The sequence below is a fragment of the Hetaerina americana genome, unplaced genomic scaffold (assembly GCF_022747635.1).
Source record: "Hetaerina americana unplaced genomic scaffold, ioHetAmer1.1.p SCAF_76, whole genome shotgun sequence".
In the NCBI taxonomy this organism is placed as follows: Eukaryota; Metazoa; Arthropoda; class Insecta; order Odonata; family Calopterygidae; genus Hetaerina; species Hetaerina americana.
The window spans coordinates 103,773-119,219 of NW_027287383.1; the positions used below are offsets into that span (position 1 = coordinate 103,773).

Consider the following 15,447-nt stretch of genomic DNA (forward strand, 5'->3'; position numbering starts at 1 on the left):
TAGCCTTAAAGAAAATAGGTAATGATTAAAAATGTGCGTGTGTTCATTGCTCTTTTAGTTGGGTCAAAGTCAAACTATTACCATGGAGTGGTCCAATGGGTTATAATACGTATAATGTTTGACTAACTATAACATTGTCATCAAGGAGAACTATGAAATGGTGTGTAGTTTTGTATGGCACTGGTAGGTAGCATGGTCAAAGGTATTGCTTGGATGCAGAGAAGGATTAAAAAAGTAAAAATGGACAGAATTAAATACAATGGAAGGGGAGAAGGTTATTGGAAGAAAGTCAAAGAAGACAATAAATGTGGATGCAAAGTATTTTGTTAGACTATGGGAGTTCCCATATGAATGGGATAGAGAGGGGAAAGAGTATTGGATAGGAGTAGGGGAGGCAGAAAGTATGGAGAAGGGTTTTGTTGTAATGCACTGTTGCATTTTGTATTATAAGGTGAGGCATGGAAATATGGCAATGGTTATTATATCAACCTTGCCAGGCAGTTGAACAAAACCAAGCAAAATTTCATAGTTCACCTCTGTTGGATTAGGATTCTTTAAGAATAAGCTGCCCTCATAAAGCTTAAGCCTCAATCTTTGATGAAAGTCCAAATGCTTCACTTTTCTCCTATTCCTTGAGGGATGTGTATAGCTAATCCTCTGATTCAAAGAGATCATTTGGTGAGGAGTTACCCTCTTGAATTTAGTACAGATTTGTCCACCCTAGCAACCATCATTTGAGTGACTATATGTAGTGTGGGATTTAGTAACATTTTTTATGCCTAAGAAATTTTGTTATGAGTTTTATATCGCATTGATTACTTGAAATTTGTGCAAATTCATTATTATTTCTCGCTAAACATTTTCTATGCATGGAATGTTCGAGAACATACGACTAGATTGAGGGTGCCATAGTTCCAAGTATGGTGATGGCTAAAAATAATCATTTCAAATCTGTTCATTAAAATTTTAATCGGGTAAAACCAAAATGAATAGCATAAAAATATCATATAAAATCTTACCTCTACCTTTATACTCAGAAAAAACATGTTTTGCTTGCATGAGACATTAAATCTGGAAATCCTTCCCGAATCTACTAATCTATTAGTGACGACTAAGACCTATGTAGTTATGAGCTTCTGCATATATGTGCTGCTGAAACCCACATCAAAAACAGTCATTCTGCCTTGGGAGCCCCTCTTCAACCTTGCATGCCAAACATTCACACGTGATTTCTCATGTGGGAGACTCCTCAGGGTACAGTATTAAAATGGTCCAAAATAAATACAAGCGGGACACAATCACTAATATGTAAATAGTTAAGATATAGAAATGCAGCGATGCTACAATGGTCCTCTGGTTCTAAACAAGTTTGATGGGAAAATGTGAGAAAAGTGTGTGCTTAAAGGAGCAAAGGATGTACTCGAGCTAAATTCCTCAAGCATGCAAGAAACTTTTAAAGGGGTTATTTAGAGCATGAAAAGCATCTTTATATATGAATTGTGCATCATAAATATCATGTCATAATTATTTGAATTTGATAGATTAAAAATTCAGCATACAAGCTAAATGATATGTACAATCCTAATTAAAAGTAATGAGATTTTTTGATCCAGATTTGATTAGTCGTCTTTGGAACAATTTGTTTCAAAATTCACTATAATCAAGCTTCCCACAGACACAGAAACATCAAAACAGCTAAAAATCAAGTCCTAATAAGTATTTCGAGTATGAGGTTTTTTTTAACTACAAATAAGGATAATCTCACATATATTTTATTGTAAAATATTTGAATAATGATATTGTTGGAGGGAGAAAAAAATAATGTTGAAATATTATTAACATAATCTGATTTAATAATATTTGTTTAGATATAAAATGAAGGATCTCATTCCCAAGAACTATAACCTTGGTGTGGTGGAAGGACTCATGTTTCGATGACCCATAGAGGGTGGGGGTATGAGTGCTCTTGATAGGGTTATCCATACCAGAGAGGCCGAAGGCTTGGAGCCAGATGAAAGTTAGTCCTTGTATCTGATGAAATGGTTTTAGTGCTGTAAATATGGCATCTTAGAGTTCAGAAAGTTGCATTGTATTTGCAATGTATGACTATTATCAATTAATTTATAGAGAAGCATGTCAGTAGTCGATTAACTCCAAATTTTCCGCAAGTTATAAATTTTAGAATGAAAAAAATAGACATGATTTTAGGGTACAAGGCTGGAAGTGACTCTTCATACTTAATCGACGAATAAAGTACCAATAAGTAATTAAAATTAAGTTCCCTCCATAGACATGCTTATATACTATGAGTTCTTCATACTGCCAGAAGGTAGCAGCAGCTGTCAGCTTTGGTGGAAGAATGTTTACGAGATATTTTACATTCTTCACAGTTTTCATTAAAATCATTCCTTGATGTACAAATGAAATTTGTGTGCCCTATTCATATCCATCAGATGCATGCGTTATTCATCAATAACTTTATTATTCATTTATAGGTATTAGTGCCATGCATGGCCCAGTAGCAGCTGCATCATATAATCATGCTTTCATGACTGAAATATCAATGCACTGTTCAGGTATTATTCAAAATAAGTGTAAAATATTATACTTGTACTAGACTTTAAGTTTCATTACAACCACATGACTCACAGTGGTTAATTTTATTGAAAGTATGGTCGGTCGATCATAAATATTGATTAAAGTTTGGCGCCAATCTGCAACAGTAATCCAGACTATTTTTTTCCGTATAATCGATTAAACTAGTATTGATGTAGACGGCAATACACATTTTTAAATGAAATATTTACCATCAATGACTTTTATTGGTAATAGTACATGAATTGGAAGTTTGTTTATCTGCATAGAAATCCTTAAGTGATTATCATTGTTAGCTGCTGCCGTTCTCCGGCGTTCTTATGTACTAACAAGTCCAGAGGAGGGAGTTCCGATTGTATTTTGTCGGCAGAATTCACTGGAATGTCAAAGTCGCAACATGGCGGTCCCAAGTAGTATGTGTTATTCCGTCGACGCACAAATAAAAGCTCAAGATATACTAGAAACCTTTGTGATTTTAAATGAAGAAGCGCTCAATAGTGGGTTTACAGTAAAGAAAATTCGGGAGTCATATGCCAAATGCAAAAGTCGTCGGTTATCAGACGAAAACAATGGAAAGCCCTGGCACTCGAGCGGAGTATCTCTCTGCATATTGGCAACGGCCGTGTTTACAATTTTGTTAGTTGTGTTACTCCCTCAGACGTTAACGACACAAAGGTGCTTGCTTCAAAACAATTTCTTCGTGATGGAGGCGACAAGGCCGTTGACAGATTGCGGCAAGGTGTGTAAAGGAGTTGATAGCGTGCTGATCCTGGATAATACAACTAAAGAAGAGTTTTCAAAACTGGCGTATTTGTCAAGACCTATACTTGTGCGGGGAGGCGCGAATCATTGGCCTGCAATACGAATATTTAGTTTTGAATTTTTTCGACGTTTGTACGAAGGTGCTGGTGATAATGACAGCGCAAATGCAAGGCGGGAGTCTTATTATCAAAGTGTGGAGGAAGAATGCCAATTTTTTCCTTTTAGAACTGACTTTGTGAGCTTGAGAGAAGTTTTTGCCATGTCCAAGGAAAGAGCGAATTTCTCCGATGGTCAGAGGCCGTGGTACATCGGTTGGTAAGTTGACAACCAGTTTTCTCTTAAGGGTGTTCATTTACCTGTGTATTTATTTTAAAACAGTGTTTCCTTGATTAATATCATGCCCGCTTGTTTTTTGGTGATTTCAAATTAATTTATTGTATGTAATGCGTATATATTTTTTGATAGCATCTAGTGGATGTAAAGTAGCCTGAGCAATATGACTGAACATTATTTTAGACTTAAATTTCGCAATTATATTTCTCAATTTTCAATTAATCAGAGGAGAGCGGCGAGTTCAAGACGTAGCTTTCGAGATGTGTTGAACATTTACTGTTGTTATCATGATCAATATTGATAAGCGGCTGCTTGTGTACATAGCTATTAAATTGCTCATATTTTTAAATATTTTCTTGTGTTATGCTGCAGACATTTTCCTGCGTGTAGTACACAACTGTCATGCATGTAAGAAAAATATAAGAGCATTTATATTACTGCTTTGAAGATTACGATAAAATTAATTTTCACGGCGATCAACTCTTGACCTAAGGGAAATAAATCTATTTTGTGTATTTGTTAATTATGCTGACGCGGGCGAAGCATCTATGCATACGTATCGATTTCTCGAATGGATGCAATACAGCGCTACTTCTGTTATTTATAACAAAACACGCTTTTTTCAATACATATCTATACTGCGGAATCCGAGGTAGGTAGGTTGGAAATATTGGAAGGTGTAGAGATCCTAATGGCGATGTTTTAAAAATACGAGTGGTGTTACATTCGAGGGGATGCTGCGAGTAGCCATTGATTCATAAAATTCTATTTTATCCAGCGCCATCCTCGCCTCTCAAATAGCCTCTATTTTTTCTAACTACCTACGTTGGAATTTTTAACTCATCCACTCCATGAATTCCATTATTGGACCATTACCAATCTGACATTAACTATAAATTCACTATAAATACAAATTTCACATCTTGCTAAGATTTAATTTCCTACTTTAATCAGTCTGACCGGACGACTACCTAAGAAATTATATACTCTTCTGACAATACTTCATTCTTATTTCTTCTTTGATTTCTGCCCTATGTTACTTTTAATGTTGTGTGATTTCTTTTTCTGCGCCTTTTTTTACCGAAACGTTGCATTCGGGCGGATAATAAGTTCTCTGTTCACATTCAAAAACCTGTTGAGACCTTTTGCTTTACATCTCGTTTCGGCATCATTGGGTATATACTTTATCACTTTGACATCAAATATTCACCATAGTAACAGGAGGATTACAGTATATCAATGAAAACATGGATTTGTGATTTTCATTGACCTAAGAGATATTACCCTTAAGAACTTTCCTCGAGCGTTCCGTTACATTTGATTGAAGCGTCCTTATTCTGCGTGTCATGGTCTGTTGAAGTTTTTTAAAACTCATTTCTGCGCATTTTAAACGCAAATTTAGACATTTTTACTGCGCCAGATTGCGCCATAATCTGGCGCAGTAAAATTTGCTCACATTTGGTCCATTTGCCTGTTACTTGATTTTCACTGACATTCGGTATTGCTGCCCCCCCCCCAATGTTCTCCTCGTCAACCCGTGTAATAATTTTTGAAATTCTCATCAAGTATATTTTTAAAAATAAATTAGCTTACCCAATCCCTTAAATCAATAATAACCCGTGAAAGATTATCTCAGTTAGAGGAAATAATATTTCTGAGGATTCACTCATAGTTATCTCTATTGCATTTCTTAACTCGTTAAGAGATATCTCGAGTGGGCTATTTCGCGGTGTCCTCCCGACGGGGTCGTCTCAAACGGGTACCGACTGGCTTACACGTGGAGGGAACTTCTGCCATATCGAACTGTTGCCCCAAATACGGTGCTATCCAGTGACGGGCATTGTGAGGGGCTTGTATAGGAGAGGGAGTTATACTTTGCCGGCATGTAAAAAGACTTTTTAAGTAGAAGTAATAACTTCTTTAAATATTCCATTACACTTGGATACGGTGTCCATATTATACGAATTATGGTCGGTGATAATTATTGAAACCCATTTCTATGTAATTTCAACAAACGTTCCTAGTTAAAAATCAACTGAAGCCCGAAATATCCCTCATGCGGTCTCTGGTTTTCTGAGGCCTAGAAATTACTCCATAAGAAAAATACTGCTCGTCATTGTTTTCGCTAACCCTTTTGGTAGGATGTGAGGAGTTTCGTCAACTTATTAGCAACATATGCATTTGATCATATTCGATTTTAAGGCATTATTAAGACTTCTTGGATAACGGCCCCATTAAGCCATCCATTCTGTCTTGTCGCCTTCTTGCGATCGAAACAAACTAAACATCATAGGCGTTGGTTCTCCAATGTGGATTTTGCCTGTCTTATTATACATTTTATGGCATTAGCTGACTCCTTAAGATATTTAATAAAACAAATTTATGAGCTATAAATGATCCTCCTTTTAACAGGGCCCTCATTTTCAAAATCAACGTCATAGATTCCGCCTTTGCCTTGTACGACAAGAAAAATGCAAGCTATGCCTTCGCGAAGGAATGGCGGTATGTCATGTCTGGGGGGCGTCAATGCGCAATATCAGCGTTGAGCAACAAAATCGCCCGTGACGGATTTTTGTTTTGAACATTTTCGTGTGACCAATTCACCCATTTTCGTATCAAAGGTTATCTCTGATCCAGTTGGAGGAGGGCGGATGAATTCATCGTAGCATGGAAGAAAAAGATCAGAATAGGATTGCTCTAGGGTTTGTAATGCTTCCCTAACTCAACTCCGTGGAGGTCTGACGAATGTGTGCGGATCGCTAGCGAAAGCCGAATGAATATCGGATTGTTTGCTTCCTGACGCTGTATGCAACCTAGAATGCAGTGCTTGCCGGGCTGCATTCCGGAGGGGCTCATCGGATGACTGACACTGGTCACATAGGGGTGACTTATTACATTTTGCTTCCATCCAATAGTTGTTGCTATCCATCATCCAAGATTTATCTTCAGTAATCTGTTGACGTGAGCAACAATTTAAAATATTTCAAATCGTCTGCGTGGGCCAATAGTTCAGTATGTTGCCCCGGAAATAGTAGCACCAATCGCTGAAATAATTAAATAGAGGGGAAATAATACAATTGAATCAATTAAGAGTGACGGCCGTTTTGTAAGTGGACGTTCATAATAGCCACGTACATACTTGGTTGGAATGAACGGAATGTAGCGTGGGTGTTCATTCCGAGTTTCGATTTTGATCTTAAGGAAGAAACTTTCCAAGGAGGTTAAAATATTTCTAGTTCAAGAATAGTGTAAAACGGAAGGTATTATATATTATCTTGTGGTATAAATTATACGACGGCAGAGTAAGGTCTAATACTAGGAGCCATAAGCACAGGACCTGTACTCTGAGTAGGACGTTATGTAATGTTGTCTCAGTGTTCATCCTATATCAATCTGTAATCTATTGGCAATCCACATCCGTTTACAGAATAAAGCATTAGGTAGGGAACACACGATTTTCAGCGGAGCGCGCAATTGCCCGTGCGTGACACTGTGTTGTTCACGTTCCTTTAGTTTTTTTTTCTGAAATCCCTATAGCATTCGCTAATGACCCAGTAATCGTATGGAAAAATGAAAATGTGTAGCTTTATATCGAATAATGGTTCTCCGCTGATCGAAGACAGCCTATACTAGATGCATCAAAACTTGCAATAAACTGCCAAAATACGTTTCTTATTTTTGTGTCATACCTACCAATGTTACGTCTGTCCATATTGAATTATAAGGCACAATGTCTTCAATGAAATTTAAGTAACTCCGGGATAATGTGAAAAATTTGTGGGTAAAATCAAATTATTGTTCTCATAATAAGGTTTTCATAAAAAATTGGAACAGATAGTCTTTCGCGCAAACAATTTCCGCACAGTAACTTATAATATGATAATCTCAGATATCCCTACAAGTCATGCGGGAGCTGAATTGTGCCCGGTGCACGAAGTGAGCTCGGGAGCTAGCCATGAAATTCACGATTACTAGAAAAAGAAGTCCGGGAGGTTGGAAATAATTAGAACGCGGTAGCCTTTGTGTTGTTAACAAACATGTTTGTGCTGGTGGAGAGAGAAGTTCCTATTTCGCCCAATGAAAATTAAGGAAAACATGCGCTCCCATGATCTTTGGATTATCGAGAAAGAAAGCACCATATTGTCCGACATCCAATCAAAACATCCTCACCCAATATATATCTACCCTCGTCTATTGCTCTAATCATGAAATATTATATAGACAATTTCTCGGCTGATGGGGTAAGTCAGCGCATAATAATTTACTTTCAAGGGAGAAAGCCATTTCAATGTATTTTTATGAGATTTATCTTTCCCCAAAACAATAGAGTTCCGTTTTAGTTTAATGAAATAGTTGGCAACTCTTTATATAAACTTTTCGGACATTATAAGTGTGTTCATATGATAGAAATACGTGCTCAGGAATAATCTGTTAGCGAGAAGCTTCAGTCATGGTTCCCTGAATCGTCATGCAGTTTAAAAGTAAATAAACACTCTTTTCCGCATTTCACAATATTGAGCAATCAGGTTAAAAGTTAGATGATATTGATTTAAAATAGTAGGCATGCTCAGTTTTTAGAATTCGAAAAAAATGCTTGTCGTGAAGTAACTTTTTTTTCAGGTTCCCCGAAATAATTATTTATTTATTTATTCAGTATTAGTCCGAAAACAGCACATTTTGGCCTTTACATCGAACTATTAACAACGATAACAATGGTCACATTTACAAACACCCAAGCCCTAGGTGGAGGAAAACTCACCCTGGCGGGAATCGAACCCGCGACCCTTGGAATGGCAGACGAGGACGTTACCCCGCCGCCACCGGGGTCGGCCAAAATAAGAATAGTAATAAATAGCACGGGAGTATATTGGATTCGGAGTGTATCTAGTGCAAACGACAGGATCATGGTATTTAGCTGTCTACCCCATTGTTGCGAAAGAAATCCGTTAGCATTCGTAAATGCATGGATACATTAGGATTAGGAAGTATAGAAAGAAAGAAAACACAGCAATTCCACATTTACACTTTATTCAGACGACCATGGTTTCACCACTGCGTGGCATCTTCAGGTGGCACCTGAAGATGCCACGCAGTGGTGAAACCATGGTCGTCTGAATAAAGTGTAAATGTGGAATTACTGTGTTTTCTTTCTTTCTATACGATGGAAAAATTCCACAGAGTAACGGCTAAAACAGTCTCTTAGGATTAGGAAGACCTAAATCGTCAAAATTTTCAATCGCCAATCTATTTTCAGGGTGGAAAAGAGTAAATACCGATGGATCAAAATTTAGAGGGAAGATTGTGAAGGTGTTGGCAAATCATCTTTTGTCCAAGTGCCATGTCTAGCAGCGATACGCCGAAAGTCCCTGGAGAGCGTAAAGATTCTCCATTATATCTCGTTTGTTGTCCATTTGACTCTGGCGCTTTCTCTCTTCTTTTAAAAGGGATTTTCTCTTTCCTAAAAGCTCGAACATTGTCGGCTGTTGTTCGTGAAACCCTATGAATCTCGGGCGCGAAAACGATCGGTTCCGCCATATCCTCTGCCAGGCTTCCCAATCACGGCTTCCTATTCAGAGGTTGTGTGTCTGGAATTACGCTTGATTTAGGATTAAGTCAACAAATCGATGTCTCCATTTCTTCTTCCGGAGAAGGCGATGGCGGCATTTGTTTAACTTTGTCACCCTAACTAACCGAAGAACGAGGACTCAAACGCTTCCCAGGGAAATTTTTCTCTCTCGTCTTTCACCTCGGTAATGTGATTTTTACCGGATGCATGAATTGTCACTACGGTATGCCCATGTTCTCCCTATTTCCGGGGTTCTTGTTTGCCAGCGTTGTTTCTGTCACTGTATGCAATCTTATATTTCAGTTAAACTCGAAGTCTTTATACCCTTGCTATGGAATCGCAATGTCCAGTTTGTCTATTTTTGCCAGTAATATTTAGCTAATAACTAAGATTTAAGCAAGTGTAAAATCAAAAATATTAATTTTTTGAGCGCTAGAAGGTTAACTAGTGGCGCTAAAAGGGTATTTCGTCGATGAGTGTATTGGTGTTGTCACGCCATAAATTTAGTAAACAATTTTGTTACCATTTTGTTATTTGTTATATTACGACTGCTATGTTGCAAAGTGCTCTTTTTATTATTTTAGGTTTATTACTTTTAATTACCACATTATATTTGTAGAAATCGCGTACAGTGCAAATGTAGAAAATTTCTCGTTGAAAAATTATAGAATTCCCTAGTATGTGTTTCATCCCTTGGTATACGTAAACATGACCGTTTGAAATAAATTTTATTTTAGCATAGCAACAGTAAATGGGTTTTGAAGAATTTTGTTTTTGAAGAATTTTACTTCTACCAATCTTTACAGCATTAGCGTTTGCATTTCCTTCTGAAACCTTTACTTTAGCTGCCAAAATTTCTTTTGGAAATTGGAATTATTTTATTCTTCCCGCCTAACCGATTGGACTTTTCCAGATTTCTCTCTACCTTAAAGAAAATAATGTGGGTTTAAACAAATATTGGGTATAAAGACACTAATCTTTGAGATTGGCCGAATATGGATCAAGAGTAATAACCGAGTAGCTAGGGGAAGAGCAGATCAGATTAATTACGCGGCGTCAATATAATGTCAAGGTGCCATTAATCACGTGTTCATTTGAATAAGAAATAGAATGAGAGGTTTTTTTAAAATTCGTTATGTTATTTAATCATCATCGAAATGATGGATGGAATCTCCTTCGATTAAGATATCTACTTACTAACTTAGCGTTGGGATCCAATCCACTTAGCGTGTTTTGCCACAGAATTATCGAGAGCATTTTTATGGGATATTTGATCAGTTCTTCTCATTATTTGCTGACTTTTTTGACTCTTCTCGCCAAGTGAAATTGATAAAATTCTTAGTTTTTTAAAACCCTGGAAATATTGATAGGAGAAAAGACAATGCTAGTTTGCACCAGGAAAATATGGATGACGTAGTACATACATTTAGTCTAAAATTAGGGCAACAATAAATCATTCAAGTTTTGGACGACCAGTGGAATACATTTGAAGTCGTAACATTGGAATTTGTGTTCCGCGTGGGAAATATGCTGTTCAGTGGAGGAAACTTACTCTTTTAACGAACCCGCCCTGGGATGAGAGCCCTTTCGAGAACGTTCTACACTTCGCTCGTCCGTTTCTGGTTCACATCTTCCGAACTTTTCCCCCCTCCCTTCCTCGACAGCCATCCTCTCCAGGGGGTTTGTTCCCTTCCCTATTCCACTCCGTTTCCCCCCTCAAAATCCTCCCCCCCTCTCCCCATTTCCCCTCTCCCGTCTCGCGTCGCACATCGTCGCCGCCTACCTCCCTCACCTCCCTCACATCCCGTCCCCGTCGACCGCCCCCGGAGGGGAGCGCAGTCAGCCAAAGAGCGAGGAGGGGGAGGGCATCATTTTTTCCGGCAGGCCCTCTCGCGCCGCACACTTGCACAAGTATGGTTCTTCGCAGCAAAGGGGGCGTGGGTGTGACAGATGCATAAGGGGGTGCTGCGGGGAAAGGGGGGGGAGGGGGTTGCGGTTGGGACTAAGGGGACTTTCGGTTCCTCCTCGTTCTCTCTTTTTCTTACCCTAGCAGCCGGAAGTAAAGGAGAAGGGTGGTGACGACACCCTCCCCCGTACTTCCTACCCTTCGGAAAGTGATGGAAGGATTTTTCCCCTGCAGGGATGAAGGGTTGAGCGGGACAGGGGCGCGGTAGGGGAGGAAGGGCAGTCTAGCATTTCGCCGGAGTGACTGACCGGGTCCTTGCGAACAAATTCACTACTTCCTCCACACTCTCTCGGGTTTCATTTTCTGGCAAGGCCCTGTCGCCCGCCATCTCGTTTCCAGACGAAGTGGTCGTTCGCACGTTTTCGCGTCCGCCACCACTTCTTTCAGGGTGCTTAATGTGGCGAGCGGGTGCCGATACTCTTCTTGTGCGTTGCGAAGCTGCGTGGGATTGCGGCGGGGAGAATATGGAACTCCCGAATGGGGATATGATGCAGCATCATTCTTTTGGGTCCGGGTATGCCTGCAAAACTCTGAAAAGAAAGATTTTTTCCCGTAAAACACTTATTTGTTGACCTGTGACTGCTACAAGAATGTAACGATCGTTCACAGGGCAGATGATTTGTCTACCATGAAAAAAATTCTCGACGCGCTAATAGTTTGCCGATAGTGAAATGTTTTGTCTCTGAATCATACAAGTCAATTTTTTTCTGTTCTATTAGAGACTGGTTATCGCAAAGCTGTCAATTGTTCTTGATGAAAAGTACTGGACATACGGAGATTATTGAAAATGAGGTTATTTTTACTCTCCGCGCGGTTTATGGCTAACTATGTCCAGGGGCTATAAAATGTATTTCAAACCATCTTGCATAAACCGCGGGAATACGAGGTATGAAACACTTGATCGTCGACGTTAAAATATTCTCAAAAGTGCGTTTTGAGATAGCATGTCATGTGACTTGGTCCCATGATTTGATACGTGCTGGATGACAGGGTTACCTTCATTTGTATTATCTTGCTCAATCAAAAAGTCCATATCCGCTGGAAGTTCTGGTAAATATATCGATAGTAATTGACGAGTGGATTGATTTACTGATATACGTCTATTGAGCTGGTGCGATTTGATTTGGTTCTAGTTCGTAGGTACAGGCGAGCTTGAATGAAGCTTTCAGAAGATATTGGCTATCTGGATGAGAATATGAAAATATGAAAAACTCCCTGACAATGCGAGTTTCAAAAGTTTTATCGTATTTATTTTTAATCAGTTTCTTGATTATTCCATTTGTCGCGAATTAAACTTAGCGTGTTGAGTTTTTACCTAAAGGCTCACAATTAAAGTTGAAATCGAAATGTGGCTGAATGTTCTCAACCTTGAAGAGTTCCGAGCGTGGGCAACTAAGTATCGGTGTGTGTTTTGAATTCACAGCAATGCCACTTTTGTTAGTGCGTGGTTCCGTTAAACCTAATTGTTTTCAGCAACTGGGCATTGTATTCAAATGAAGGTAATATCTATTGGTAAAATTGTCTCATTCCGTGTTTTAACAAATATCACTTTCTATCGAGATGATTTCCGCAGATGCCACTAAGGCAGGTCTCAAGGAAGGACGCATTTAGAAACTGCCTAATGCGTGCGTGTGGGCGGTTGTAGAGAGAGAGAGAGAGAGGGGCGGAAGAGAGGCAATTGCTTGCCGATTTTCCCACTAGGGTGGGGAATATTTTTAGCTGCCGCGCACTTTCGCTTCCCTCGAAGGGCACACACACACTTGCGGATTGGTTTACGTGTAGTAGTGATCGCCCGCATGGAGCCGCCTCCAGGTCCCAGTTATCTGTGATTGACGATAACGAAAAGAAACCAATTTGTTGCGTGAAACCTTCCGGTATCGCAGAACATTTTTGTCACTTGAGAGTAAAAAAATAAAAATATCTGGGGATAAGATTTAATCTCGGCTCTAGAATGTTGTCCTTAATATCCACTTCCTCGAGATGGAGTCGTCGTCCTGCCTACCTCCGTTAGGTTGTGAGTAGGGACAAGTTAGAAGAAAAATAATCCCTTGGTCAGCGCGCTATAGACTTGAAACGAATTGAATGGCCGGACAAAATTTGTGAAAAGCGGAACGCAAGGGTCCGTCCCGGCTTATATTTCAGGGTCAGATTGGCCTGCACAGATGTGCAGTGATGTTAGGGTCGCCCGCAGAACCTTGGGGGATTTTTTGAGCAGGTGCGTTGCGCTGCGGGATTGGTAGTTGCATGAGGACCCGACTAATCTCTAATTCCATTCTCTTCGCCCGAGGGTGAAGTACAGGATTTCGGAATTGGGAAAATTTCAATGCACGTACACGGGTTCCTTGAACAAAACACCTTTTTTCTGTGGAGCTATTTTATCTAGTACTGCCTTGGTATCATTTTACGGGGTGGTTTGTTTGCCCAAACCCGAGGGGAGAAGGAATTGGATCTTGCTGAAACGTTAAAATTGAGCGTTTTGGCGATGTATGGGCGTTATATGTAGTACTCTCTGGTTTTTCACGTCTGGCGTTTCTCCGCCAGTGTTTCGCAGGCTAACACTGCCATCGCCCTCAGAGCCTGTAGTGAAGTGTATGAAATCACTGCATGAGCAAATTTCGGAGTGATTCAGAAGAGAATTTTAGTCAATGCCGTAAACATTGTAGCGGTTTCTCATGTATGATATATGTCCAAAAAATTCGCTTCCCGCTCTGCACGAGATAGATGCAAGAGATACACAGGGTTAGTTGCAACGTCCCACTTTACTGAGGTCCTTTACTCAAACCGCTTTACATTAATGCGCAAATAGTTGCTAGCAATTGAGCAAATGAGCTTGCGCCGAGAAGTGCGTTCAACCAAGCATAGCATTCTTTCTTTATGGGGTTCGGATTGGAAGGGTTCCTTAACAACACAAATATGGGGTGTTCATCAGCAATTCCAGTGTCTATTGGTCGATTTTCAACTAGTTCTTTTGGCTTCCTTAATTTGTTCGTCTTCCTTATTCTTGTCTTCAGGCATAGTCGCATTACACGCTAATATTCATTCCTGACCTGTTCTAAACCAACGACTTATAAAGAATCCCTTTGGTTTGCTTGAAAAGTTACCCCCAACTCCAAACTTTACAAGGAATTTCAATAAAATTCCCTACCCTTTCCATGGTTTGGGAATATTATCTAAAATATTCCGTTTTATTTCAACCCTGTGACTTTTTAGATCATCGTGAGAAATATAAGCTTAATTTTTGAAATCTTAATTTATGCGTAATAGTTCAACATTGGATGATTGGCCAAGTCAAAGACGATCGTGTGACCTACGAATTTCAGCCATAGCAGGCAGTAGTGGAGCTAATCGGTCTTCTCCGTCTAGCCTTCCTTGAACCATTTTTATTTACTTCTCAGCCTTAAGCCTGTGTTATTGTGTTGTGTGCAGTTGTGCCATGCTAATGCTCTTCGTCGCTCGTATTTATTTCTCTTGGCGATCGGCCCGATGGACCTTGGTACCACGGAAATAGGAGAAGGGATTTCGTCATCTTACAGCTGCTCTACTAGCCGCCTTTTACACGCGGCTTACTCAACCTTCTACGTCGGTGTGGGTTAAATCCAAGCTTTTTAAGGAATCTCTATAGGATGCCATGACCTTGGGTCGTCCCATTGCCTCATATGATCTATTTAGGTGCCATTGAATGTCGGAGCATCCCATTTTTGACAGGAGATTCGTTGCCTTCGATACATCTGTCCCTTTCGTGTGTTGCACAGCAGCAAAAACTGCAATGTGCTCGGATATGTGCCATAATCATTCCCGTATTTTTCGCAGTGTTTTGTTACATACCTTGTGGGATTAATGCGGATACCCACTTTTTCGGAATGGATATTTCAATTCTGCGTTGTTGAATTACTGGAAACAATTTCCTCTTCTCTATGTATAATTTTGGCCCATTTATAATTCCTTGCTCGTGTGTTATTCTTCTGCAGAAATAGAAAATTATCCAAAGATCTAATCGAGCATCTTTATACTTTACTTTGGAGTTTACTCTTGATTTTGTTGCGGACTGTATTAAATACCTCTGGTTTATTTTTTAAGTCTGCTTGCACTTTAATTAAAGAAGAATGTTACATTTTTTAAATGGAAGAAACTCACGTTTTTTGTTATCTAAAGCTCTGAATCGCTAATGAAGACTAAAGCAGTGTATATATATATATATATATACATATATATATATATATATATA

The 15,447-nt window shown here is 39.3% G+C and overlaps 1 protein-coding gene across 3 annotated transcripts in view; it reads left to right on the forward strand.

Annotated features, from left to right (window-relative positions):
• The first annotated feature begins 2,984 nt into the window (after window positions 1–2,984).
• Window positions 2,985–15,447, forward strand: part of LOC139697411 (uncharacterized) — a 92,774-nt gene continuing 80,311 nt past the window's right edge. For all 3 annotated transcript variants that reach the window (XM_071596098.1, XM_071596099.1, XM_071596100.1), the window contains exon 1: window positions 2,985–3,672. In XM_071596098.1, coding sequence (XP_071452199.1) covers window positions 2,993–3,672 — 680 coding nt within the window. In that variant the 5' untranslated portion in view covers window positions 2,985–2,992. The remainder of the gene's footprint in view (window positions 3,673–15,447) is intronic.